This window comes from Ammospiza caudacuta, chromosome 17 (genome assembly GCF_027887145.1).
Source record: "Ammospiza caudacuta isolate bAmmCau1 chromosome 17, bAmmCau1.pri, whole genome shotgun sequence".
Lineage (NCBI taxonomy): Eukaryota > Metazoa > Chordata > Aves > Passeriformes > Passerellidae > Ammospiza > Ammospiza caudacuta.
In genome coordinates, this window is record NC_080609.1 from 9,522,456 (window position 1) to 9,550,093 (window position 27,638).

A 27,638-nucleotide genomic window follows, 5' to 3' on the forward strand; every position below is an offset into this window, starting at 1 on the left:
CATGAACTGCAAGAAGAAGAAAATAAAGTTCATGCTGAAGCTGAACATTTTTTCACACAAACAAATCTACACTTACTTGGATGCCAGCAGGCCGACACACTGCCTGCCCAAGAATGCCATAGATTTTCTCTTTGTCCTCCTCTGCAATGTTGTCTGGGAGCAAGTTCTGAACCTCGGACTTCTCCCGGGGCAGCAGCCGAACACCTTCTCCCTGACTGTAACAGTCAATGAATTATTGATCCCCATTACATGAGTATTTGTGGAGCTACTGCAAGTCTATCTATAAAACTTTTTGAAGGAAGAAATCATCTTTATCTCAGAATTAAGTTTGCTTTGTTTTACAGAGGCAACCAACCAGGAGAAAACTCATTTCTCTGCTCACATCAAACTTCAGACCACATACAACAGCAATCATAAATACACAGGTAAGTTTATCTTAAGAAAAGCAATTGTACTGCACAAATTCAAGCACTAGGCTGTATTTACCTGGCATTATCAACCACTTTGCGGCCCCATCTGTAAGCCCAGCTAGCCAGGGCTGCCCAAGACTTGGCTACTTCAGGTGCCTGCACTGAAGACAAGTGATACAGCTGGCCCAAGATAAAGTCTGGTTCTCCAACTCCAATGTTTACTGTGATGGGAGAAATAGAGTAATATGTGTTACAGTGTAAAACCTACTTAGGCCTTCCTTAGCACAGAAAATAACACTAAAACATTATGGGCATACAGTATTTTTTTAGTAAAATTAATACCCAACAGTGCAAAATTTTCCAAAATGCAATTATTTTTCAGTTCTGACACAGCTTCAAAATAAAGTTTAGTTTCCATTTGCCAACAACCACTGCTGACACTCTAAAATTCCTTCCTCTCTCACAGAGAGGTGGAATTGAGGGAAGGAACTCATGACCTCCAGAGGAGCAGTGCTTCAGAGAGAAGACTTTATAAAGTACCCAGGGCACTGTGGTTGTATTTATTTGTGTATGTATTTATGTTCTTTACCATCAAGTCAGAAAGCACCTACTGTTTAACATCCACAAACAGCTCCACAATAATTCTGACTTTGCATGAGAGGAATGAAGTTATTTATGAAATCCAAGTTTAAAGAAACACAGAATTTATCTTAACATTTAAAGAAAATGCTGGAAATTAGGAATTTGAGAACACATTCTGCAGTAACAGCAGAAGTGTTCAGATTAATTACAGATTAAAGATAATGAAAAATCCTGAAGTACTTTTCACACTTATGGGGGCCTTCATAACAAATCCTCTCCATGCTTAAACCTCAAAGATCTAACTCAGACTTTAGCAGATACACAAGCTGAAAGCAAACACATACAGGACAGTAACTGATATCCTCAATACAAAATAAACATATCCCAGTTTCTTCCTCCGGCCACCATTACTTGAATGGGAAAAATGTGACAGAAATATGAAATATCAGTATTAAGAAGTTTAGGTTTTTAAACTGTGTATAGCTACCTTTTGCACAAAATACACACCCTTGACACATGTATTAGGAAAACAAATACATGAGTGATGGAGCACTTAGTCTTCATCAATATAACTGATGTTATATCCCTCACTGTATTTATCAGTAACTATTTTTAAGAACAATGAGAACAAACATACCTGTAGATTCACTTTCAATCCTAGGATATTCATCTTCCAGTGTATTAACAGCTGGCAGCTCAATCAGACTGTATATGTTTTTAGACAAGGTGGTCAGGCCACTGTGATTCTGCTGCTGTTGAGCTCTATATACTTGTTTCAACTGTCCTGAGATCTCTTTCCATTCTGCTTGAATCCATTTAGCCAGTGTGAGAATAGATTTAGCAACTGCATACTCAGCTTTGGCAGATTTGCAGAAAGATATGGCACAAGAACTCAGCATTTCCATGGCATGTGTTGACTGACCTGCATATCATGGAAAGCAGATGTTCAGTACACTGCTATTATTTAAAACTGTTCTGAAAGTCAGCACATTCATATAAAACTTGTAGCAATACATTTTTACACAGAAAATTCTCTTTTGAAGAATGATAAGCATGAAAAAACTTATGAAAACACGTTCAGACAGACAACGGCTAATGGGATGAAATCAGTTCCTAGTGATACTGCCCTATTGTGACTTCAAGGTGAGGGGAACCAGCCTGGTTATAAGGAAAAAAAACCACAATTCCCTACAACATAACGCTCACCTGCTGTGTATAACAACTTTGTTTTCTCAATATCAAGTTCAGGACCCCATTTTTCATCTATCTGACCTGGTGCAGACAGTTTTTTAAAGTGCTGGACGAGGTCCTGTGCAGTGGTGGTTTTCCCCAGCTGCACCTCGCTGCACTGCGCCAGCAGCCGCGTGGCCAGGGCGATGTTTCCTCGCTTCCGTGCAAACTTCGCTGCTGTTAAGCCCAGTTCCATGAGATGGCTTTTAATTGGGACTGTTGGTTCTAAAGAAGGGAGCAAGACATGGTAAACAAAAGTATTAAACCACTGTCTGGCACACAGAAATTTCTGTCCAATGTATTGTGTACATGGGCACCAGTAAAAATTGCTTCAGAGATTTAGATGACTTATGTCTAGAATATTTATATACCCCATCTGAAACCAAAATTCTATCCATAGATTATCTGCTAGGCAAAAGATTTTTTTTCTACTGTAATCATTCTTCTTAGCTAATAAGCCTACTTTTCCTCTGACAGAACTTTTTTTCTCCCATTACTTCTTTTCATACTGCACATTTAAAGGGCTTTCATGACTGTTTGTGAAGACCCATTATTCATTATGTTGAAATGTTCAAAAGTGAAAGCAGTTAAAGTATGAAGTGATGAGCAATTAAGGGGTTATTAGGAGAGGAGTATAAACACTTCAGAATGTTGTTTTTCTTGTTGACACTGTCTACATCACAGGACTAATCAAGACATGTATGACTAGTAAAACAAGACACCTGAAGGAAAAAAAACTTGGCTTTTAAAAAGTACTTCATCTAAAATACTAGAAAAAGACAGCTGCTGCTTTCAGCAGACAACTTAAATCCAAATTCTGCATTTGCTTTTCACAGCACCATACTGAGAGCTCACACACCTTTAAGCTTTTCCATCAGTTGATTCTGGTACACCGTGTACCTCAGGGCATGCATCCATGGCCTTACATCGTGCTGCTTGCATGACCTCAACGCTTCATTGAAGAGAGGTATCAGACAGTCCTGCAAGAGGCACAATTGTCTTGAGAGACAACTTTACTACCATGCATTTCCATTAATTAAAACCAAAGACCACACTTTATCACTAAGAGATATGTTTTATGTTTGATTTTGAGAGGACAACACTAAGAACTGTTGTCTTCTGAACAATGGGATTAGAAATTACATCCAGAACATTCATAGTGGTTGAAGTCTGACATTCAGTTCTTAATTGCTGAAGTGATTTTTTTATTAGAATATTTTTAAGTTGTTTTGAAAGTAAATTAAGTGCATGTTACAATGTATTCAGAGAAGAAATAGCAACACTCTAAAAGGCAACTATCAATAACACCTCAAAAATACTGTAAGTATAATTCAAAGAGAGGAATATTTATAACTACAGAGAGAAGTCCAATTAAGATGTAAACTTATAAAAACTAGGGTCAAGGCACATTAGAAAACTAAATGTGGTCTTTTTACAATACGATTAACAATCAAAACAATTAATCTATGTTTTATATTCAATACTCCACAATATGACATGGCAAAAGACATTTTCCCAATTTAGGTTTTAAACACAAAGAATTACCTCTGATGTCAGCCTGTTGCATACAGTGTTTTCCAAAGCAGAAGAACAGTACAACTGAAGAGTGCTCAACACTGGTAAAGACTGAGACACGGTGAGCGTGGAAAGCCTCAAAGGCCCAATGGCAATGCGGGAGGTTTGCTTCAGGTACTTGATAAGATTTCTGAAATTAAAGGGTCAGGACAGTCATTTTTCTTAGCTAGACTGTAAGAGTAAATAGTGATATCAAAATTACTGAAGAAAAAACAAAATCAGTATCTTTAAAAGGATGGTGAGAAAGTGTTGCAATATCATACAAGTTATGTTACAATACTTTATTATTACACTGACACAGAAGTACTTTATCAACTCAAGTACTTTATAAACTACATGAATTCCATGTTAAGCAATCTTATTTTTCCTCAGTAAGCTTATAACTCACAACAGCTAGAACTGCCATGGATGCTGAAGCTTTACACAAAGTTATGTTTAACAAACTAGAACAGGTTTTCACAGTTTTCACATTAATTCATAGCACATTTCAACTTACTCAGATATTGACTGCCACTTTTGCTCCTGTTCTATGTGGTTTACAGCTGTTGCCAGACATACTGAACTTCTCAAAAGCTGTACTTCAACTGCTTTTTGAAGTTCTCTTGGATCAGGACTTAGCATATTAGGAAGGAGCTTCTTCATGTCTACATGGAGATTAAACAATTGAAACCAACTAGAACTGCCAAATTTTATCACGTTTCACCATCTGATAATGCATTTTTCACAGTAAGGAAGTTAGGGAAAAAACCCTCTTTTAAAAACATATATTTTTATATGTGTATGTATTCATAATATTCTGTTATGAATATTCATCATAGTTTACTTATAAACAGTCACATTAACTCCAGAAAACACATTTGCATCAACATTTAGGATGACCATTGCCAAACATTTTGAAGCTTGATTATTAAGGGTTATGGTCAGTCCACTCAACACAGCAAACTGCATTCAATGTTTCAGTCTGTCATTTATAGAGATGCACAAAGAATTATTTATTTTGCATTTGAAGTAAATGTTAATTTATGCATTTATACCTATTTTTTCTTTGGATCCCCCTGCAAGCAGGTTGATATTTTCTCCTGGTAATAATTCTAGTTGTTCAGTGCATTCAGTAAGTTGTCCAGATTCAAAGCTGCTCAAAGATCTGCAATTTAACATTTATAGTTTTATTTTCGTATTTTTTACTTCACTCCAGTTGCCAAGTTTATTACACAGCAAAAAGAAAAGACTCAAGACTAACTCCAAATCCTACAGAGCACTTATGACTAATTCTAAGCAAAAAATCTCAATTATCACATACATCAATAACAGGCACTAGTTCTGCAACAAATGAAAGAATCCAGTACCAAAGGGAAAGAAAAGCTCCTTTCTCTGACAGAAGCAGTCATCTTTTCAGATCTGCAGATTTTATTTCACTGCTTCCTTCTGTGCTTTTTATTTTCAAGTCAAGAAATTTCAGCCAAACGGATTTTACTATGTTTACCACAATCATGCAGGAATGGAAAGCAATCAAATTGTCAAATAAAAAGCGACTATCCTTAAACTTTGAAGGTCTAATCAATGTCACAAGTATTTTTTCATTAACTAGAAAAATATCAAAGATCAGGAAATAAATGCACAAGCTACAATTCTAAATTTCATTTAAAAAAAAAAGCAAAACTAAAAAACTCATAGGAAACAAGTGGTCTTGGCCACTTTTTCCATTAATTAGTATATTAAGATATTTTTAAGAACCACTGAGATACATTTTATTTAAGTTGTGCAAAAGGATTCATCTTTTGCTGAGTAAAGCAGAATAAATTTGGCATCTTTTTTCCTTCAATGAAAGATTTATCTCTTGAATACTAAGCAGCCTCAGCAGCCAGAAAGCTACAGTAGCTATTTAGAATGATATTATCTCTTCATCTGTAAATGCCATGGCCAAGTTTTCACCCTCCCAAGAACACCCCTCTCTTCTTTCTATGCCTCTACTTAGAAACTGACATCCAATTTTTAAAATCCATTAAAACTTTAATATTTCAGCTGCAAAACAATGAACTCTTAGGTACTGTGGAAAAAATTAATTATATCCTTACTTTATGTAGTTAAAATCTGCTTTCAGGTTGATTGAGGTATTACTATTGCTTTTCTTCAGTTCATGGACCATGTTTTGCCACTCCTGAACAGCAGACCAGTCAGCAATGGAAATGTAACATTCACATGCCTTGTTACCCAGGTAGTTTATCACTTCAGGTGAAGACTCACTTGGCTTAGTCAGAACAGTTTTTCTAGTTTCTCCTATGGAATGAAAAAATTTTATATAAACACACATATATATTTTTTCAAACAGCAGTTCTATTACTGAAACATTATTTCTGTGTCTTTTGTCAAGAAAAACTATTAATTAAAAAAAAAAAAATCAAAGATACACAACTTTTACAGGATTCTTCCACTGACACTTTTTCTAAGGGAAAAGAATCTTTTCAGATGAGGTTTTGAAAAAATTTAGTTTATATCCGTAAAGGAACATCAAAACAGAAAAACAGAACTACTAAATTAGGAACAAAGGATGTTCATTTTCAAAGATGAAACAGAATACTGCAACCAAGTCTTAGAAGTTAAAAATCTCCGAGTAACTAGTGCATTTATGATACAATTATGTCATAAACACTAAGGTTTACGTTATGATGATCTAAAATAAACTAGATTTAAATTAGTAAGTTACAAAATATTTTACCTATTACCTTTAGTTTCATTCAGCTAGACCTCAGTACTGTAAACCCTCCTATCTACATATAATACTGGTTTCAAGGGCATTAAGTGGTTCAGTTTAACTGCAGACAGAAACAGGTTTTCAGATTTCAGAGTCAGACATCACTATGGCTGTATCACTGAATGTTCTTATTTTATGTACACATTTACACAGTTGTATTTCTCTTAAAAAGAAAACAAACACTGACCATTCAGGGAATGCTTTGGGCTGGCATTGTTCACACTGTTGGAATTGGCCAACTTCAGAACAGTCTTGTCAAAGCCTGTTATACAGCAATCCACTCCAGTCATGGAGCAGAGGTGCTCCTGGTATTCTGCAGTTGCTTTTTCAAACCTAAAACAATTCAATATTTCAGTCAGCATCTTAAAGAACGAGGCTGGGTTTTTAGTTTTTTTGTAAATAAACTAGATTTTGAGCATTATTTTACTCCAATACTCATATCACCTTCAGCAAAAGAAAGGGATTAGGATAGGATATGAGGTTGCTGGCTGAATTTCCAGGTTATAGCATTTGATAAAAGCTTGTCCATGAAACTTTCAATGTAAACTTCAAATCAAGTAGAAAAAGAAAGAAATAAATGAGTTTTATATTTGCCTGTCACAATTTTAATCTGAATACTGATTAAATACATATAACATCTCTGAAAAGATTCACTGAGTATAATTGACATGGAAGTTCATCAGCAGCCTTGACTCATGCCACAGTTTAAAAGACTCAGAAGCAGAACTTTTCCTAGAAGGAAAAAACATCCAAGTTTGTAGCATCCAATAATTTGTGAAAGCTTACCGTCCTTCTGCTTGCTGAGCTACAGAATTGATCCAGGAGAGGCTCTTCCCAACTACAGCAGAAGACCAGACAGCAATCCCCTGAATAGCTTCAGGACAGTGAAGCTCACATAATGCTTCTACCAGCATCATAATTGTCACTTCCAATTCATTTCCCTAAATGCAAACCAAAAGCATTATTTAACAAACTCATCTAATGCAAGAGCCCCCTGTCTGTGGGTGAATGCTCAGAAATGGTGAAGCAGTATTTCACTATGCACATCTACAAGTGCTCCTGATCCCATCCACTGCACTGCTTTTGGAAGAGCAGGGGAGCCAAGGGAAGAGTTTGTGCTGTGAACCCACAGCCTGAACACCAATGGTGAGCAATCACTGTGTGGTGGCTTTGTACCTGCATGAGAATTTTAAGGGAGCACAAAGTAACAAAGAACTAGCAAACCTCCTTTGGTAAAACATTTAAGCAAATCAAATCAAGTACTGAAGAAACTATTCAACCCTTTCAAGAAGGCTTTAACTACTTTATCCTTCCATCCCACCCTTGAACTTGGCTGCTGCTAGTTAGAGGAAGGGTACTCCCATGACACAAAAACATCACACTACCACAAGCTTGGTATGGCCTCACACAAATGCAGCACCAGTTTCACAAGGTTTCCATTAAATTAGAAATTGCTCAATTAAAACTGTGAATTAACTCTAGCATTCGTTCCTGTGTAGTATTTGACCACATGTGTTCAGTACATCTTAACCTCCAATCCACAGTACCACAACCACAATAAAAACATACAAATTAAAAATGTGGCTTTAAATAACTCATTCTTTTACATACCACTTGGTTTAGTAACTATTGGTTGCCTTAGCTTACTTCTTTTAGAATATCATTGTGAATATTTCTGCAGTAGTCCACAGAGGTTGAAAAGAGAGTACCTGAGAGATACTATTATTAGTTTTCATTTCTGTGAGTAAATCAAATCCATGCCTGACTGTGACAGCAGGCTGGCCAGCCAGCAGTCCCACTCTCATGATGGACAGTCTAATCCGTGTCAGCCAGTCCTGGCACGTCTGGCGGTTGGTGTAAAAGAACGTCCTGATAACCTTCAGAGACAGGAAAGAAGTTTCACAACAACATTCCTCTGCACAAACCTAAACAGTTAAGTACTTAAGATTGATATCAAAGGCAGGAAGGTTTGTTTTCTCCAGTCTTCAATTAATCATTAATTTTATTAATGTAAGTTGTGTGAAATCACATGTAGAATGCAACTGGCCAGGAACACTGGCAGGCCAGAAGTCTTAATATGCACTGACTATAAATCATGTATTACTGTCACATCAAAGTCTGGTAATTAAACAGCTTGTTTCTACAGTGAAGAATGCTTTGCACTTAGAAATACACAACGGGGTATGTTGCTTATAAATAATTACTACAGTCCCCAAAAAGCAATTAAAGCCTTAAATAACTGTGTTACTGTATAATAGGGCTGCTGACGATCTACAAATAAGTGACTGGTACAAATCAGAGGTACTACAGTCTTGCTGGATTTGTACCACTATGCAAGCTGGTACTCCAGAAACAAAGCCTGGTTTAACATGCTCTGTAGGAATATGCCAAAGTTAAAGCCAAAGTGTTTTAGGAGCCTCAAACGTTAAGAAGTTTTTCTGGAATTCCATGGCTAAGAACTGAACAATCCTGAAGACACTGTTCATTCACCAGACTGTTCCAAGCAACATCAGCACTGCAAGATAAACAAACCTTGGGTGGAGAGGTAAGGGCATTGGCACATCCTTCATACGCATTGTACATCAGTTTTTCCAAGTTCTCCAAATACTGCAGAAGGAGAACAAGCCTGAGCTGGTTGCTACTGTGTCCTTCATCATTGTCTGCAGTAGTCCACTGGCTGACATCTTGATCAGGGTTTAATGTGTGGGCTGCAAGGCTCCTAATAATACCTGCACATTTTACCAAAACATGGGAAAAAAGAGTTACCAAAGGGTATTGTATTTAAATGTGCAAAGGGATAGCAATGCTAGCTCTCAAAATCTACCACAAGTTAACAGTAATTATGCAGAATCTTTAAAATCTCTATGCACTGAAAAATAAATCCATTGTGCCTCTTGCCTTAGACATGAACACCTTTGCCTCACAACCTTACCAAAAAATCTCATCAAAATAAAGTATATTTCTTACTTTACCTTCAATTGTTTGAAATGTATCTTGGGCTCTCCCCAGAGGAGTTCTTAGCTTTGAGAGCACAGTGAACTGAGCTGCTTCCCAGACAGCCCATTGCCACAGCACAGCATCAGTCTTCAGCAGGTTCCGAGGGATGGTGGGCTGATCTCTCTTATCCAGCCTTTGACAGCTATAGAATAACCTTTCTAACCAGTTATCCTTCCTGAAAGGAAACATCAGTGCATTGATAAGTTCATACTGTACACACTTCATCTCCCTATTGTTCACAAACAGATCCCTCACAAAATTAACTTCCAAGCAGCAATGTACATAGGAAAATATGCCAAAAGGTGTGTATGTAAGATGTTTACAAATATTTAAAAGTACAAAAAGTATAAAAAAAGTTTGAAAGTAAAGCAACGTAGTTTGTAACAAATACAGATTTTAAATGTAACTTAGACTTATTTACTATAAATTCAGCATTGATAGATTTCAGTTCTACAAGGAGTTCTTACCCAGTTCGGTGGAGGTTTCCATACAAAATAAAACTGATGACATCAGAGAAATCCTGTGGGTGGAATGTGTTACTTGGAGCTTTGCTCATGTGACTTCTTATAGCCAAAGAAATTTCTTGTATTTCAGTGTGGGTACGGTTACTGCAAGAAGAGAGAGAAAACAACCCACGCTGTAATGTACTTGAATAAACCAAAACAAGGTTTGTAACAGAGTTACACACACATTATATCTATAGGTAATGACTACAAGTAATTACGTGCCTTGGTATTAATACCAAGTTCTTTCAGAGTTCAGGTCTTCAAGGCAAATTACAGGACATAATACTGCTGAAGCTCTGGACAAAAGGGACCTTACAGACACTCAGAGTTTACTTCAAGAAGTGATGCAGAACTAATCAAATTTATTAATTACTTTGTGTACTACATACTGTTCTTAGACCAGTAAAAGCATAGGAGAGATAACCCTAGAATCATAGAGGGTTGGATGAGACCTTTAAGATCATCAAGCCCAACCATCAACCCAGAACTACCTTTGTAAGCTCATGCTTTTTGATTTTGAACTAAGTCCGCTGGCATTATTTTTCAGGTTAAGTCTCTCTGAAGAAACTAAACCATTATTTACACTGAAGTTGGTCTGAGCAACTCACCTCAACACAACATCCAAACGAATTGACTTCAGCAGCTTTCCAAAAGCTTGTCTCACACGAGCACCACTGTGCACAAGCTGAACACGACACACATCAACACACCTGCAGCACCAAGAAGGAAAGAAGGGTGAATATCCCCATCATCAGCAGAATTCTAATAACTTACAGAACTCTGTGCAAGTACCTCTGTAAAAGGTCATCTGGAAGGGAGGAAGACAGGGCATGAAGGCTACTACATGCTTGAAGACAAATGTTCACATCTTCCAGAAGTGCTGAATTAAGGAGTTGAAAGGAGAAAAAAAGTCATTCTTGCTGGAATTAGGTAACTTCTGCACTGCTCTGCATTTGTTCCCATATTATTTACAGATCTTGGAATTGAATACATCACAGAACTGTTCCAGTGCTTTTGATAAATGGTTTGTGACTGGGAAATTGATCTATCAAAAATGTCAGTGATGTGTCAAATCTCTTAAGATTGCAATTTAGCTTAAGAAAATTAATTAAGTAACAGGGAGTTACTTTAAAAAAAGAATCATTAAAAGAGTCTAAGTTCTTGCACAATACAACCTTGAAGCATCCTTAAAGTAAATGAAACAAGTACAGTTGCTACTATCAGTGGGACAAGGCTATTTATGCACTTAATTTTGAAATGTAAAAGACAGTTAAGTAAAAATATGCAATATCTTACTGTTTGCTAAAAGTCCTTTGCAAAAGTTATGAAAAGATGGGAGAGAAAATAACGGTGTATATGTTTCTGACTTCTTCATCAGAAGAGCCACTTCCAAAGCCCATGTTGTAAGTAGTTTCCTTCAAAAACCAAGAGTTTAGTCACTCTACAGAGTTACAGAGAGGTTCTTTTAAACTACTTCACGTTGTACATCAGTATCACACCATAGCTCACACTTTCTAAACAAGTTATTTCTTAACTTTAAAGATGTCCCCAGCTTTCACAGCATTTTGGTAAGGATACTTTCAGTGAGCAAACCCTTTCTTTCAGTGAATTTTGATAGTTCTGCTTCTACTGGATAGATCATAGAAAGGCTTCAACTTCTCTAGTTTTCATATATAAAACAAGCAGCTACTTTTTTCCACAATTTCACTAATAGCGTATAAAAAACTCAAACATTTGACAGGTTAAATTTACCCCAAGTTTTACAAATTCAAATTACCCTGGTTTCTGAATTAATGTATTCTACTGGGCAAAAAAAAAAATTCCCAATTTCTAAGAATATTTTCCTTACCTGGTATCTTGAGTAAGGTTATCCTTCTTAAGCAGTAGCCCCAAAAGGTTCAGTATGATTGAGAAATGTTTTTTTGTTGCTGTAGTTACAGTACTTATAACTGCTCCATCAAACAGAGAGGGAGAGGAAGAACTGAGGCTACTGGATATGAAATGGTCGTGCCTGGAAAGGCAAGGAAAAACAAACTGTAAAACCACCCCAAGATTTTCTTCCCTGAAGTTTACAGGAGGAAAAAAAACATCAACACTCAGCAAGAAAGTTAAATGAACACATGCACACACACACACACTATACTTGGTCAAAACCTAAATATTTTGGTCCCTAGCCTAAAAGAAAAAGCTACAATTTGCTATCAGTCCATGCAGGTCAGTAACACGTTCTCAACTGCATCTGGTATCCAAAGCTTAGTGAAAAATCACCACAGCTAAGAACGTAGAGTAAGAGTTAAAATTGTATATTCCCTTACTTTAACAACAGTTTGTATTAATAAGGTCTAAAATGTATTTACATCTGTTGTTTACATCTCATTACCCCTCCCAGAACTCTCATTAAGGCAAAATAGTAAATAATCTGTCATAATTTACTTTCAGTGGAGTTCTCCCTCAGTTATCTCTATTCAAACAAGATTTCTAATCTGCCTTTGAATAAAAGGCCAACTTTAAGAAGGCAGGATAGGCTTTCCTGGCTGAGATACAGCTTCCCTGCAACTAATGAAAGTAAAAATTAATTAAGGAAGTTTGGGCAAAAGCTTGATTGTAACAGCCTATTCCATTTCACCCCTCCAACAATATATTCTATTCACATCAGTCCATCCTAGTGCTCTTAAAATATGCTGAATTATCAAACCCCATACCTGGAGCAGTGTGAGTACAGTGTGTAGAGCACTGCATACTGGACAGCAGGGAAGTGAACTGCTATGTCACCATGAACAATCATCAGGTTTTTACTCAGCAGTGCAAACACAGTTGGTGAAAGGGCCCACATCTATAAAACAATCACAGAAACATAAAAACTAGGATCTACTTTTAACTGTAATTTTCATAGCATCATATAATATCTTTCCCTTTTTCCCCACAGGAAATAATTTAACTCTATTATTTTCTGACTGTAACTATTTTCTTTCCCATTTTTAGAAGTCTGTTAAAAGTAGTTAATGTTTTTATATGGAAAGATCTGGAAAGCTTTTTCATATGTCTGATATACTACCAAAGGACACTTTACAGCTGCTTTTATCTGTCTTGAGTTTCAAAAGCAATTACTATGATGATCTTGGCATTAAACCCTTAATAACCCTGATAAGATGCTCTTCCCTAGAAACTGCTTTTCATTATGCAACAACTGGAGATACAATCCACCCACTGTTTCCCCTGAGTTGTAATATTGGGAGTTTTTCTAAAACTTAGGAAGTTGAGAGACAAATATGATCATTTTAGTCATACATATGTGCCCTACTGGTGTAATACATTAATTTTAAGTAAAGAAGTATTTTTTACACTTATTGCATGAACTGTCTGTTGAGTTTTTACTCACCCCAATTAATGAGTTTTTAGCATTTCCAATAGTACTTAGAGCACTGAGGTCAAATATAACAACAAACTTGGCATTATCCACATTGGATATAAGCTTCTTGAAAGAGTCATGCTGGATTTCAGAACAGGCCTCAGGAAGATGTAAACTATGGAGTAGACTATTTAAAGCACAGGTCATTTCTCCTAGAATCAACCTGTAAGCAGTCTCCAGAACAGGAATGTTCTTCAGGCTCAATACAGCTTGGTATACAGCAAGGGCTGCTGCAACGACCTTGAGAACATAATTACAGCAATAACTGATTAAAACAAACAATCATAAAACACACTAATCAGCAACAAAGACTTTAAGATCACTCTTCTTTATCTATGAATAGCTTAATCTGATACAGATACCTATCTTCAGTTTTCTGTACCTCTTACTTACAGACTCTACTAATTATTTTCTAGATCATCCACCCAACACACTGAGTATCAAAGCCAGATGAACTAAGGCTTCTCTACCTGGCATAATAACAAAAACTTTCCAATTTCTTATCAAATCTAAATGCTAAAACAAAGAAGTAGCTATATCCGCCTTTCCAGAAGTTTCAGATATTCAGTTAAGACTAAAAAATGTATTTAAGATGAGCTTTACAGCTCAAGTTTTACAGCTTAATTCTAGGAAGTGCATGAAGGCTGTTGGAACACACCTGTAGAAGTTACTTCCTCTTACCTCTTTCTCCTTATGATAACGAAGAACAAGTAGTTTAGACTCTGGTATAAATAATTTCTCTACAAATGATGATGGTAGTTTTGTATTTATTTGTTCAACAATCTGGGGATAAACACAAAAATAAGTAACTTTACCTGAATTTTTACTAATTATTAAAGATTGATCAAAATATTGTTTTTCTAGTCCCTTACAAGAATAAAAACATGTACAAACCAGTGTCAACAGATTCAGGACTGAAATGACGTAGTCAGTGCCACAAGTCTGACAATTTTCCATCTGATCTAATCCATAGGTGATGACCATGTCACAGTGTATGGTCATACTGGGATCCAGGCTGCCAAGTAAAACCCCAACACACTCATTGGCAGCTGTAAGCACAGCTTCAGAAAAGAACACTTGGTTTGCTGCAGTCACACATCTCATTACTCTGTACAGAACCTGCAAAATCAAAAACACAACTGAGTTAAACTCCATTAAAGAGAGATGCTAATTAATTGTATTCACACCCATTTGATATCCTGTCCCATCACCTGCTCTGCAGCTTGTTCGATTCTATTCTGAAAAATGTCATCTTGACATTACACTTTAGAAGTGTAAGAAAAAACAAACTTTCAACTGCTTGGTTTCCAATTCAGTTAGAGATCTACAAAACCTAATTTATGATTCACAGTTCTGTTCAGCTCCAACTAACATCAACAGAACTCCCCTTGAAAAAGACAGATGAGTTTTCTTGAACTTTTGTCACGAGAATCCCCTGCAGATTAATGCAGAAGTTACATAACTGTCTTGTCTTCAACTGGGAAATCCATACACTTATTTACCCAAGAAGTTGTGTCTCTCACAAAATTCTCAAGGACATAAATTCCAGCTGGGCAGGTCATCCAGCAGCCACAAGAGTTCGAGTGCAGGTATTTTTATCTTATCTCCTCACCCATTACACAACCACATCAGCTACTTAGCATATTATATAATATTTATTCTGAGTTTCCACCATCCTATACTATAAAGCTAGAAAAGTTTGCTATCAGATTCAATAGATAAAATTTCAACACAAATAAAAACCATCACATTTTATAAAATCAAACTCATAAGTAGAATTCAAGTTTCCATAGTGGCATAGTTATCTGAATAAACAATAACATGGTCTCAAAGATAACAAGCAAACCCAGCCACATGAAGTTAAAATGTCTAAAAAAGTTAATTTCTGATACGATTTTCATGTGCCACTATCACAATCTATACTTTTATTAAAGTATTGTAGCATATTTCTTGGAAAAAATAGATTTACTCAAAGTTGAGAATATACACATTCATGTAACGTTCAAAAAGCCTAAACGAGCTCAGTCAATGGCATGCATTGCTGGATGGTGACAAAACATTTGAGTAACCAAGAAAGGCACAGCAATGGAGCTCTTACATCAGTTACATAAGCTTCTGTGATGGGTGGTCCCCTGATGGGGCTGAAGCGCTCCCCGATGCTCCTCACCACGGTGCTGAACACCCTCAGCAGGGCGGCCAGCTTGGGCAGCGACACCGACGGGGGAGGAATGTCCTCATCTAGCGATTCCCCTGACGCCACGTGGCTCAGGTCCTGCAGCACACAAGGGTTGTGTATCAGCACACACCATTAACTTACACATGGGTAAAATATCCAAATGTGAGACTGAAAGTACTGCATCTCTTTTCCAGACATTAAACTGTACAATCCAATTACAGGTGTATTTATCCAGTATCTCTTAACTACACACACATGAAGGTGGAATATAAGCACACAATGACAACAAGAAGTCAGAGTAGCACTGAGTTTAGCCACTGAAACAAAGTACTCAGACTATATCTTGTAAATTAAACCTTAGGCTTATGAAGTTCCTGGTCTCTGGAACATGATCATCTGTATTGCTGCACTGTTACAACAGTTTTCTGAACACTTTTACCACTCTTCCAAAAAATTCCCATCCCCAAACTGGAGTGGAGGTGTTTGGCCATTCCCATCACATATGTGAACTATGTTAATCTGGAGACCAAGAGTTCACTAACAGCCTACCCCATGCCAGCTGGCACCAGTGCCTGGGAACATTCCCAGAAGTGCTGATCTCATTAGCAGAGCTGTAGCCTTGCTCTACCCCACTGTGAGATAAACACACTGGCTGGAAGCACCTCCTCCACGTTAGCACACGTTATCTTGAAACTCTTCCGTGACTAAGAATACACACATTGAGCAGAGCAGCAGCCAGCCTGATAAGCAGTGATTTACTGCTCTGCCCTGAGAATCCTAAAGCTGCCCCAGCAAAGGCCCTGCTGCACAGAGAAGGGCACTGACCAAATTATTGACTCTGCTTTGAGTGACACAAATTATGCTGCAAGTACAATTTTACCTACAGGGCCTGTATATTAACATAGACAATGCAGTATAATTGACCTGTAGGTACATATTCATATGAGCACATACACCTTACAAGACAGCACTCCCCCCCAACCCGAAAGCTCTTCCTTTAATGACAGCATCAGACAAACTCTATGCCCTGTTAACTAAGCAAAGGTTACAAAGTCAAAATGAAGTACATTAAATTAATTTAATCTCATTTTCCATCAATTCCTGCTGTATTATTTCCTGCACAATGTAATCTGCTGCATTATTTTAAAAAGACAGATTTATCATTAGTCTTTTGAAGAATTAAGATTTCCTCTCTCTCCCCAACAGTTACTAGTTCTGAAACACTGAGAGGTTGGACAATTAGAGAAAGCACCAAGGAAAAGTCATGAGCTGTCTTCACATCAGCTCCTGAAAAATAAAGGCATTCCTGCTTGGTCAATTGTTTATAGTTTTACTACAACACTATATTGTCAATCAACAATGGCTAAAAACCTGGTTGTGATACTAATTAAATAATTCATGAGTATTTGTGCAGCTGGTCATTGTACATGACTGAATTATACTCCATAATTTGGTCCTCTTTTCCCCAGGAAAGCCTAATACAGCCATAAAAATCACAGCTGTGGGTTTATTAATAAAACCATAACAATTAACTCTGTTATATACCATAAAGTCTTGTTTACCTCAGCATAAGCTTCCATATCTTCCAAAAACTGACCCAAAAGTGTGGTAGAAAAAGTTAGATCAGCCACCCAAAAGGGCTCCAAGCTCTGCAGCCATCCTGTACAAAAATACCAAGCCAATTAATACAGGGTGACATACAATCATTAAATTTTAGTTGCATATTTCTGAGGGAAAAGTTGCTGAACTAAGAGGTCATCCACATGAAAATACTAATACCAGATGTTTTAAAAGAAATACAAATTGTATCTCTCTCTTCTGTCCTTTTGCAAAAATCCTTTTAAGGTTCAGTTCCGCCCCACATCAGTAAACACCAAGGATAGAATCTAGGGCTATGACACAAGAATAATAAACTTGCTGTGAATAAATCATAGAAAAATGATAAAGCTATTGGAAAAACTCTCCCCATTTTTTAAATGCCAGTACAGTATCTTCATGAGGAAGATTTTCTAAAAGTACATATGGAGAAAATATATCCTTTCACGGAGGATATATTAAGACCTATAAATTTAAGATTGTTATAAGACTGCACAAAGCAATTGGTGTTTAAATGTACCCTGAATAAAGCATCCCATTTTTCCAGAATCAGCAAAAAATGGAAAATGTAAATTTGCTAAAAAGTTAGGAACAAAGTATCATGCTACACAGCCAAAAACTCAGTTTGGTTTTGTGTCAACTTCCGTGTCAGAAGACCCAAACTGGTGTAAATAAACCCCCAACATCTGCAAGCCAGAGCAGGCTGTGAGACCCTCCATGAGCTCCTCTGGCTAAACTTACCAGAGACCTGTTGTGTCAAAGAAGGTTTCTGGGTATGATCTATGTGCCACCCAACCAGGATGTCCACTGTGTCCTGCAAAGCAATTGTGAAAACAGAGTCATCACCCAACTTAATGCACCAACATTTCCATTGTAGAAAGAAAACACAAAGCACAGAGAAAGCTTACCCTAAAATTGGTGCTGAAAATGTGTGGGTAGCATCGAGACACCAGAAGGATGCACTTGACACACTTGCACAGTAACTCTGGTGTATCAACATTCTCTAGGATGGACTGCAGGCTGGTCATTACAAGCTGAAAAGCAAAGGCACCAGATATTTCATATTAAACATGAGAGACAACACACTCTAACAAACTGCTTTGATTCAATCAACAAAACTCTACTCCTTCTGCAGGAACAAAATGTAAAAGGCATCACATGCACTGCATGAAAATAATCACTTCAAGGGGGCATTTGCTTGATATATGGCAGGGCCAGGGAACACTTTTCTTTAGCTCTTTAGCCACAGAACAACTGTGTAATTTTAAGCCCTATTTCTTCTGTCAAAGCTTTCTGGCTCTGTAAAGTAACTATTAAATTGGAGCACAGACCTGGCCATAGCTCTTCTACACCCAAAATAAGAAACCCTAAAACTTGTACAAAGGGACATCACCTTGTCTGCACACATCCTACTCCTTCTCAGATCTGCCCACAATTCCAGTTAGAAATTGTAAATAGGAGGTGGCATATAACAATCAAAAGGTTGGGTTTTGTGTACCATTCCACATAAGTTTATCTTTTTGTTTCAAAAAGATTCTTCTTGGATTTGCTATAAATACTAGAAAGTTGCATCAAAGTATGTGACTTGTCATTCTTTTCTAATTTAACCAGAATCAAATAATCCCATTCAGAAAGTTGCATCCCAGTTGTAATGATATTTATTTATTATGTCAATATAGCATTACTTACTGTTCATTCCAGTTTAAAAACTTCATTCAAGCATTGCACTGAGAAAATCATTAATAATCATGTTTTAACTTGTAGTCTTACCTGCATTAAAGATGAAAATGCTTTCTTTTCTCCTACAGTCTCTAGTGCTTTGTAGGTTGCACACAAATAAAGAAGTTTAACTTCATCTTTTGTGGATGAACTGAATTTGCTAAAAATCCATTTAAAGATCTTCTCAGCCTCGTAGCTCAGAGAAGCACAAAGAAGGCCAAGACAGCAAGCTCCTTCCTGTCTCAATTCCTGAAGCAATTTGCTACTGTAATTTTGGAGAGAAAAAAAGAAACTTGGGATCTCCAGCCATGGCAGCAAAACAGAAGCATGAACAGAATTATGCATTTTCTAAAGCAAAAGAAAATAGATGCAGAAATGAAGCTGCTTCTCTCCTACTTAACGGCAGCAGTGGCAAAGCTAAGGTAAAATTCTAAGAAATATTAATTCTATGGAGTAAATCAACTGGAATAAAAGTACACAAATGTGCTGTTTTATTAGCAACACACTACCCAATAGAAATAGTTCTTAATATGCAGCTGAGTCAGGGAAATAACACTGACCTAAGCACCTAAAAGCCCACACAAACCTCAGCATCCTCTACACACATTCTTCATTAGATGTAAATGACTCAGCTTGTAAAAAAACTCATTTCACTTTGGAAGCCACCCCAGCACAGCAGTGCACAGCTCCACCAGCTGAGTGAACACACCTGAGACAGACTCCACACTACCCACAGCACCAAAGCCACACTTGTGCCTCCACATTCTGTCCAAGTGAGATGTACTCTAGACAGCCCAACAGAACTGTTGATATGCCTAAGAGCCTTTATTTCCCCCAATTTCATTCTGTTCCTGCATGGGACACCCATGCAAAACTAGCAAATCACTTTCTCTCAAACTTTTCCCTCTCTATTTCAAACTAATACTGACATTATTTTTCCCCTTTAGAGTATTTTTTCAATTTACCTTTCACTGAGCACATCATGAATGGCAGTCAGGATATTATCCAGTTGTTTAACAAGTACCTGTAATATAAGATACATAAAAGGCATAAGCACAGCAATTGCCCAATACTGCCTGCACAATAGGTCCTGCTTACACCCACATTAAACACAACACTCCCAGTTCTCTCTGAATGCCATTATGCTTTCCATGGCCACTGCAGACTAGCATCAACTATATTAAGCAACACTGCAATATTATCCTAGATGTTATATTTGATATTTATTTACAGTAGCCATGAAAATACTGGCAGCCTGCTATCAAGGTCTGTTCCATGTTTAGTTCTTGCTGATAACATTACATCACCATGGAAGACACATCACACAGTTCATGAGTAGCATCTACTAAAGCCCAAATTTCTAACACTAATAAATCAATTGTATCACTAGAAAATTTTATGGAAGTCATAACCTGAAGTATTAAAGTTTCTATTTAGGCAACCCTGCATTTTAGTGAAATGGAATACAATTTTGGAGGTGAAGCATTATTGATGAACTAGTGCTTCTCAGTAACCATAATCAGAAAGACCTGTTTTCCTAACATGCACTAAACCCCTGCCACTTTAGTGATCTCATTGAAAAATCACACATTAGCTGCAACTGTGTAACATATTAACAGGAAGTTTTCTTGACAAGTTAATAAAAAGGTTCATTCTCTTTTCTTCAGAAAGACATTCCTCTTTAACACTGTGGATGGCAGCCAGTTTTTGTTTAAAAGTTTTGAGCAACATCATGCTTTTGAGGCTGGAGGGACAGAGATCCACATGCTTGACCCCTCAGAACTCATAAGGGCATTTTGAAAATGTGTCTGGTACCTGCAAGACAGGCTAAGAAGAAAAAGACATCTCTATAATTTAGAAGCTAAAGCTGGACTCCATTAGATAACAAGAGACTACTGACTTCTACCACTTGACTCTGAACTCATATTTCAGCACTGAAGATGAAAAGAACTCCAAAGTTAAAGTACACTGTGTAGTGTCAAGACCTGCAGGAACTACTGCTAGGTTAAACACCGTCCATTATGAAGTTTTGGCCTTGATATCACTTGACATCTGATCTTATTCTCATTAGTGAGCTCAGAGGAGCTTCTAAGTGACAAACTTCTAATATTCTGACCACTAACAAAGTTTGTCATTGCTGACTTACACATTACAATGGCAATTTCAGTACATTCTGAGATACCAATAAACCTAAATAAATGCAGCTACAAAATAAAATTTTAAAATGGGGAAAACCTCATGGAGAATAATGGAAGTAACTAAAAGTAACCACAGAATAACTGTGGAAAGCATTTACTTCCTAAACCCTTGTAGCAACAAGAGGAAAGCTGAAGTGTTAACCAGGCTTGCACAAGGGCTGCTTACACCTAGGTGCACAGACCAGAATATTCCCCATATTCAAGTCTCATGTCCTTTGGAAAAGAGCACAATTATCACTGGTTAATTAACATACAATGAGAAAATGAACCAATTTCTTATGAGTAAGGACAGACACAGATCCCACAGCTAAAGTATCAGAGCACTGCTTGCAAATGAGTGGCAGGATAATAAAGCATCACTTCCTGCTTTTTCAGTACTTGGAGAACTCTTAAGCTTTCCAAAACAGTGGGGGAGATGTGCCAGACAATATGCTCTTTAATATTTCATTTCAAAATACGTAATATTAAAAATTTATACCCACAGTGGGATACTTCCCTTCCCATCCCCATATCCCTAAAAAACACTTGAGGACATTAGAGACTTCAGCAAACCACCAGAACTCCTCAAGATGTAATGAAAACAAAGATTTACTTGGTTCTCTTCCCACATACAGAGATGTTTAGTTAGAAAGCTGAGTAGCTCTAAGATGAGCTGTTCACAAGAATAAAAAACCTGTGTATTTTTGATTTAAAATACAGAAGCAGTTCTTGAAAAAGACAACAACACTTTCCTTTCTCACTGTTTCCTTTCTGAGGGATCCAGAGGCTATTCCTAAAGCAGTCAAACAAAGCCACACACATGCCATGTAAATTCCTATAACAGCTAATCTACATTAGTTTAGGCATTCATCAGTTTAGCTTAAGGCAATACATCCTAATCAAACATTTCCTGAATTATGGAAACAAGACAGACAATCCAGGAATACACTCTCCTTTCGTGTGGAATGAAATTCTTTGTATACAAGATAATTCCTGCAGACACATGCCAATACTCAGATTTGAAAAAGACAATTTTATAAAACAAGAACTACCCAATGCAATGGAAAAGGAAGAATTGCTGACCAGTTTGTTTTCTGGTTGCTGAATGAATTCTTTCAGTTGCTTTACAGTAGCCAGTCTTCGGTCTCTGTCGTCTTCCCGAGTAATCCTCCGAAGAAGATTTGACAGTCGAGACTCGTCAGAATAAGACAACGGTCGCTCTGGAAAAAGAAATTCTTTATTTGTTCCTACAGCATTTATCAACAGTACTGTGTTGTCCAATACATGTATGAGTGGAATCAATAAGTCATAATAGTCATTTAAGAAAATAATTAAAAATAAAATCTGATTGGTTTTAAACTTTCATAAAAGGAAGTTAAATGTAAAATCCAATTTAGCCACCAAAATATTTCATTTCCTCATGTGCACAGCCCAGTACCTGTTGAACTCATTCAGAACTAAGCAGAAGTGTCTTACTTCTACACAAAAAATCTGGACTTAGTTTCCTTCTACATAAATGGAACTAAAAAAAATGGTGTGGGGTAAGATTAAACCAGACTTATTGTAGAATAAACAAAAATAATTCAACAAACAATACTTTGAGAAAACCCTGTGGAAAAAACAAGCTGCTTCCCGAAGCAAAGAACCAGATTTAAGTTCAGGCAACTACAAACAAACAATATTTTCTCTCTTGATAGGCAGCAGGGTTCTGTTTCAAACAGGAAAACAGATCTGCTCTTCCTTTACTGAGGAACAGAAGGCCCCAGCATGAAGAGGGACCTGGCTGCTCACTTAAGCAGATCACGATGGGGGAGAATGAACCTTCCTAAGGCAACATCTCATCAAACCTGGCCAACACATTACCAGAGATGGTCACAATGCAGCTCACCTGCCTCAGGGACAAATTGCCTATGAATTCATACAAATAATTAATTGCCCTCATTTGAAAAAAGGAAGCAAAATTTCTTTCAATAAATTTAACATTAGATGTTTCATGGTGGTTCAAATCAGAGGATTCATGGAGTATGATGAGGCATTCTTAGTCAACATGACTAATGACAAAATCCAAGACAGCTACAGAGCTTTCTGCTCTACTCTGCTAGACATCACTCATCTGGTGTGACTAAAGCAGCTTTCTCTTTATTCAGTTCATAGCTAATCTACATTGGCATTACTCCCCAATAGTGTCAGGTAATTGTTAAGTCACAATTACAACTTTAAGAAAAAAAAAAGAAGCAAAAAATATTAACCAAGAACACAAATGAAGCTACACTAATCAAAGCACTAGGTAACAAATACCTGTGACATCCACTTTGTGAAAATTCAGCAAGGTCTCAGCCACACACTAATTCACAACAGACTATTTTAAAAATAGTTTAATGAATACACTAACAAGAAAACATCAAAGAACTTAAAACCCAAAATCTTGTTGCAGCATAATCCCATTGTATTTTAAAGACACAAAAAACCAAAATGACTTGCTGAAACCTACAACAATCAAAGACAGCCACGTTCAAAAGGACAAACTCTTGAAATCTGACATTTCAAGGAGAGAAAATATGCAAGTCATAGGCAGCAACTTCAGGAATCCAAAATTATATATCCTAACCTTTTAAGTATTAAAGAGATGCTCACATACCCAGGAAAACAGTCTGAATTAACTATTATTTAGTACTGGCAGAAAGTTTTTTCATTTGAAGAGTGTTCTATTTCCTCTACATAAACATAAAAAGACACTAAAAGGACTACATAACTTTAGACCAAGACACCAGAATGGGATTCTAAAGTCTGAGTTTAATCCATTCCTAAAAATCACATTTTTGAAACAGTCATGGCACCACTTACACCTCAGCTCTTCCACTGCAAAGTACACTGAATATTCTTTTTTCTCCTCTGAAATATTAATTCTTGAGAAGAAACAGCCTGTCCTCATGTTTATAATGTGCCTGGCATAAAGCAGGCAGATTTTACCAGTGGCTCAACTACTACTTATACTAAGTGATGCAATAAGTGACAGTGCTTAGTCATAAAGTTTCTATTTCCATTCAAAAAATGCTTAGAATAACTTTTTTTTTTTTTTAACTATGACTCAAACCTCAAATAGTGGGAAGAATGAAGCCTTCTTCCTCAAAAACACAAGCCCAGCATTCCTGCACCCTCTTGAAACTCCAAATTTGTTCTTGCTGCATCTCCCCAGACCTTGCCCACATTCTTAGGATGCTTCCAGCTCCTCCCTGGCCTCTGTTCCTCAGCAAGAGGGAGCAGGAGCAGTGGCAGGCTCAGGACACAGTGACAGGACGTGACCACTGCTTATCCTGCAGCCCAGGGAGAACAGGAACAGCTGAGCTGCTCTTCTCACACTGGGGCTCATTAATTACAACTTTTTACTCAGGCATCCATTTGCGACAAATCCAAAGCAAGTTCTCCTTCTTGGAGATGTCTCTGCCAAATCTGGCTAATCTAAGCAAGAGTTCAAAAGCCATCTAAAGGAAATTGAAAGATTTACAGCCTAAGCCAGGTCATTGAGAGATCTGCCAAACCTATGGAGGAAGCCTCAGCATAAAACAAGACAAAAAACGAGCAAAACAAGTTTCCATCAACACCATCTAATCATGTATCACAAAAAATAAAATCCATACAGACTGCATAACCACAGAACTTCTTTTCACATTCTGAACGTGAGAAATATTGCCAAAAGAGATATCCTCTTCCTGAAAATCAGCCATGTCCTTACCCTGTGATTTCCTCATGTCTTTTGTGGCTAAAGCACGATTCCCATGCGGAACACTGGTAAAATCAGGATTGGTCACATTGTTAACTCTCAGCTCTTGCCCCAACGACTTCCGACCATAAGTATTTTCCCCAGATCCTCCATTGACACTGTAGCCACCTGTGGACAAACCAATGTGACATTAGATCAGGCTCTCAGAACACACATTTCCCAGGGTGCTGAGCTGCGAGTTATTCAATTCATATGCAAATTAGCAGCTCTATCTTCTACCATCTCCTTTAGCTTCCTTCTTCACTTCCACATGCATCAATGTTTTGTTATTTCCTGAAAATTTCCAGGTCACACATTAAGAATCTCATCTTTTTCTTCTGAACATGAAAAAAACCCACTATTGTCATAAAGTTTAATATCAATTTTGTTGCATTTAATGTTTTCTTATTATTACTTTGACATGAAAGGCCTTGTAAAATACAAGGTCAAACTGCCAGTACACATGGCTAGGTATTTTAATTTACTTGCTCCTTTATGTACATGAAATCTTCATTCTGCTTTTCCTATGAATCCACCACACAAGCTAAGTAAAATGGCCAAAAAATACAGTTTTTGAAAAGACAAATATGATCTGCTTGCACAGATGGAACAACTCTCCTTAAACATAAAGGTCGACATTTTCAGTAATACTGGTATCATTCTCAATCAAGGAGTCTATATTCTACATTCTCCCACTTAAGATACATCTTTGGTAACAATAGAAAATGAAAATAAAAGCATAATTTTGACTAATTCAGTTGATCTTACTCCTAGATCCACCAGAATAAACCTACTCAAATGCTGAGACTGGAAATTTTCCAGCCTGCCACACCACTTTGAGGAGCAGGTTCTTCCCCTCAACACTGCAGAGAAGTGAAACTGTTCCCTGAGCCTGCCCAATCCTTCACTCAATGTATTAGAGCTCCAAGGAACATTTCTGAAGTGCCTTCCCTGTCCAAGACAGAGAAGAATCAGCCAATAAAATTAAATCTAGAACATTAAAAAACATGCAAGGTTTCCTTTAGAAAAGATATTCCCACAAGTCCACCTGCTTCAATGTATAAAAGGTCTGGCGAAAAGGAGAGGTGGCTCCCCATAAGAGGCTGCCTATTGAGACTAAAGGATTCATAAAAAAGTAGAGTTCAAACATTGAGGTGAACCTGGACCTTAGTAGATTTAACAAATGTTTCTTTAAGGCAAAACATTTGATAAAATGCAGATATTAACTACCAGTATACATTTGTGCATCCCTATACCCGTGGGGATGCCCTACCATTACAGAAAACCCTGTGCAAGGTCTCACTTGTAATTGGTTAACTACAATTACAGCAAAGATAGTTTGTATCCATTTAGATTTACAACATTATTTTTTACAGCTCAGTTTTTAAACAGAAACTAACAAGTGTGCCATTTTCACTTTATTTTGTCGGAACAAACCACACTGTCCTATGAAGGAAGTAACTTCCAACAGCAATAATGCATTTGAGCCTAAACATAAGAGTCACATCCTTGGAGGTTTTCAAACCTGAAAAACTTCCAAAAATCATCAATTTGTAAGTGATTTTTATTATTAACACCAGAAACTGGGGGGAGGTGGGTAGGGGGCGTATGGAAGCCAGGACAGAAAATCTCAAATGAAAATTCCATGCTGACAGACTCCAACAGATGAACTGAAAAATCTTAGTAAACAGAGAAACTATTCTGCATCTTTATGCTTACAAATTTCTCCAATAACAAAAATGAACTAGATACACCTGGAACTTGGTTTTATAGTTAGAATATCCCAATCACTTCTTTTCAAGTCACACCTGAACAGAACAGCACAAAGTGCTGAGCTAGCAGAGACATGCCCTGCAAGACACAGCACTGGAGGGAGAGCCAGGTACATTTTTCTTCTCAAATGGCACTTCCCCAGCAACTTCACAAACTACCTTTCTGAATTTGTCCAAAACTTACTATTTCATTGCACTGCCAGTACATTCTTTAAATACCAGCACCCTTCAAATTACAAGAACAACCCCCTATGCCAGTCTGTGTTAAACACAGTACAACATTCCACATTAGCAGACAGACAAATACACTCACCTCCTAAGCAGTTTCTCAACTGAAGTAAAACAAATCTTAAGGTTCTCAAACTATGCAGATAAACATGCTTCATGCTTCTCCCACCTACTAACACTACCTTCTACTTATAAAATATTAATTTGCATCCAGCTGTAATTTCCCCTACGATACAGCAATTATTTAGAGTCAGTTACAGGCCAGAGAAGTGGGGGGAGTTCAAATACTTTTTAGGTTCCTGAACAAAAACTCCCACACTACTATTCCTGTGAGATTGGTTCTTGAGTCTGGCCTGCCTGAGGATTTACATAGTCAAAACTGACTCTACAAGTAAGAAATCCTCCAATTTGATATCTGTATTTGGCAATTAAAGAAAGGAAAAAAATCAGAATACAGACTTTTCATAATTACAGAAAAGATATGATTCTGACTGTTTAGTTATTTCCTAGAGATAGTATTTACATCCTAAGGATAAAAAAAAACCAAAACCAGTAAAAATGTATGAATCACACATCACATGATTTACATGAAGTCAGACTGAGGTACATGAAAGTAGAAACTGACATTAATTACAAGAATATAGAACTGATTGTTGAATAAAGATTCCAGTTTGGTGCAGAAAAGCTGCAACAGGCAATAGATCAGCCTTGTAGTCCATTTAATCCAATACCAGAAGTACTGGAGACCA

At 37.1% G+C, this 27,638-nt stretch overlaps 1 protein-coding gene across 1 annotated transcript in view; it reads right to left on the reverse strand.

Moving 5' to 3' along the window:
- Nucleotides 1-27,638, reverse strand: part of SMG1 (SMG1 nonsense mediated mRNA decay associated PI3K related kinase) — a 60,731-nt gene that overhangs the window by 23,546 nt on the left and 9,547 nt on the right. Inside the window, exons 3-33 of the mRNA XM_058815680.1 lie at nucleotides 24,863-25,018; nucleotides 22,213-22,349; nucleotides 19,918-19,976; nucleotides 19,004-19,217; nucleotides 18,142-18,267; nucleotides 17,975-18,047; nucleotides 17,200-17,297; nucleotides 15,560-15,733; nucleotides 14,356-14,580; nucleotides 14,143-14,244; nucleotides 13,432-13,701; nucleotides 12,755-12,885; nucleotides 11,902-12,063; nucleotides 11,349-11,467; nucleotides 10,845-10,932; nucleotides 10,661-10,762; nucleotides 10,014-10,154; nucleotides 9,522-9,721; nucleotides 9,082-9,278; nucleotides 8,259-8,426; nucleotides 7,336-7,490; nucleotides 6,737-6,882; nucleotides 5,873-6,074; nucleotides 4,832-4,941; nucleotides 4,294-4,441; nucleotides 3,768-3,927; nucleotides 3,082-3,202; nucleotides 2,199-2,447; nucleotides 1,630-1,914; nucleotides 487-631; nucleotides 77-215 (exon numbers count right to left, since the gene is read on the reverse strand). Coding sequence (XP_058671663.1) covers nucleotides 77-215; nucleotides 487-631; nucleotides 1,630-1,914; nucleotides 2,199-2,447; nucleotides 3,082-3,202; nucleotides 3,768-3,927; nucleotides 4,294-4,441; nucleotides 4,832-4,941; nucleotides 5,873-6,074; nucleotides 6,737-6,882; nucleotides 7,336-7,490; nucleotides 8,259-8,426; nucleotides 9,082-9,278; nucleotides 9,522-9,721; nucleotides 10,014-10,154; nucleotides 10,661-10,762; nucleotides 10,845-10,932; nucleotides 11,349-11,467; nucleotides 11,902-12,063; nucleotides 12,755-12,885; nucleotides 13,432-13,701; nucleotides 14,143-14,244; nucleotides 14,356-14,580; nucleotides 15,560-15,733; nucleotides 17,200-17,297; nucleotides 17,975-18,047; nucleotides 18,142-18,267; nucleotides 19,004-19,217; nucleotides 19,918-19,976; nucleotides 22,213-22,349; nucleotides 24,863-25,018 — 4,802 coding nt within the window. The remainder of the gene's footprint in view (nucleotides 1-76; nucleotides 216-486; nucleotides 632-1,629; nucleotides 1,915-2,198; nucleotides 2,448-3,081; nucleotides 3,203-3,767; nucleotides 3,928-4,293; nucleotides 4,442-4,831; nucleotides 4,942-5,872; nucleotides 6,075-6,736; nucleotides 6,883-7,335; nucleotides 7,491-8,258; nucleotides 8,427-9,081; nucleotides 9,279-9,521; nucleotides 9,722-10,013; nucleotides 10,155-10,660; nucleotides 10,763-10,844; nucleotides 10,933-11,348; nucleotides 11,468-11,901; nucleotides 12,064-12,754; nucleotides 12,886-13,431; nucleotides 13,702-14,142; nucleotides 14,245-14,355; nucleotides 14,581-15,559; nucleotides 15,734-17,199; nucleotides 17,298-17,974; nucleotides 18,048-18,141; nucleotides 18,268-19,003; nucleotides 19,218-19,917; nucleotides 19,977-22,212; nucleotides 22,350-24,862; nucleotides 25,019-27,638) is intronic.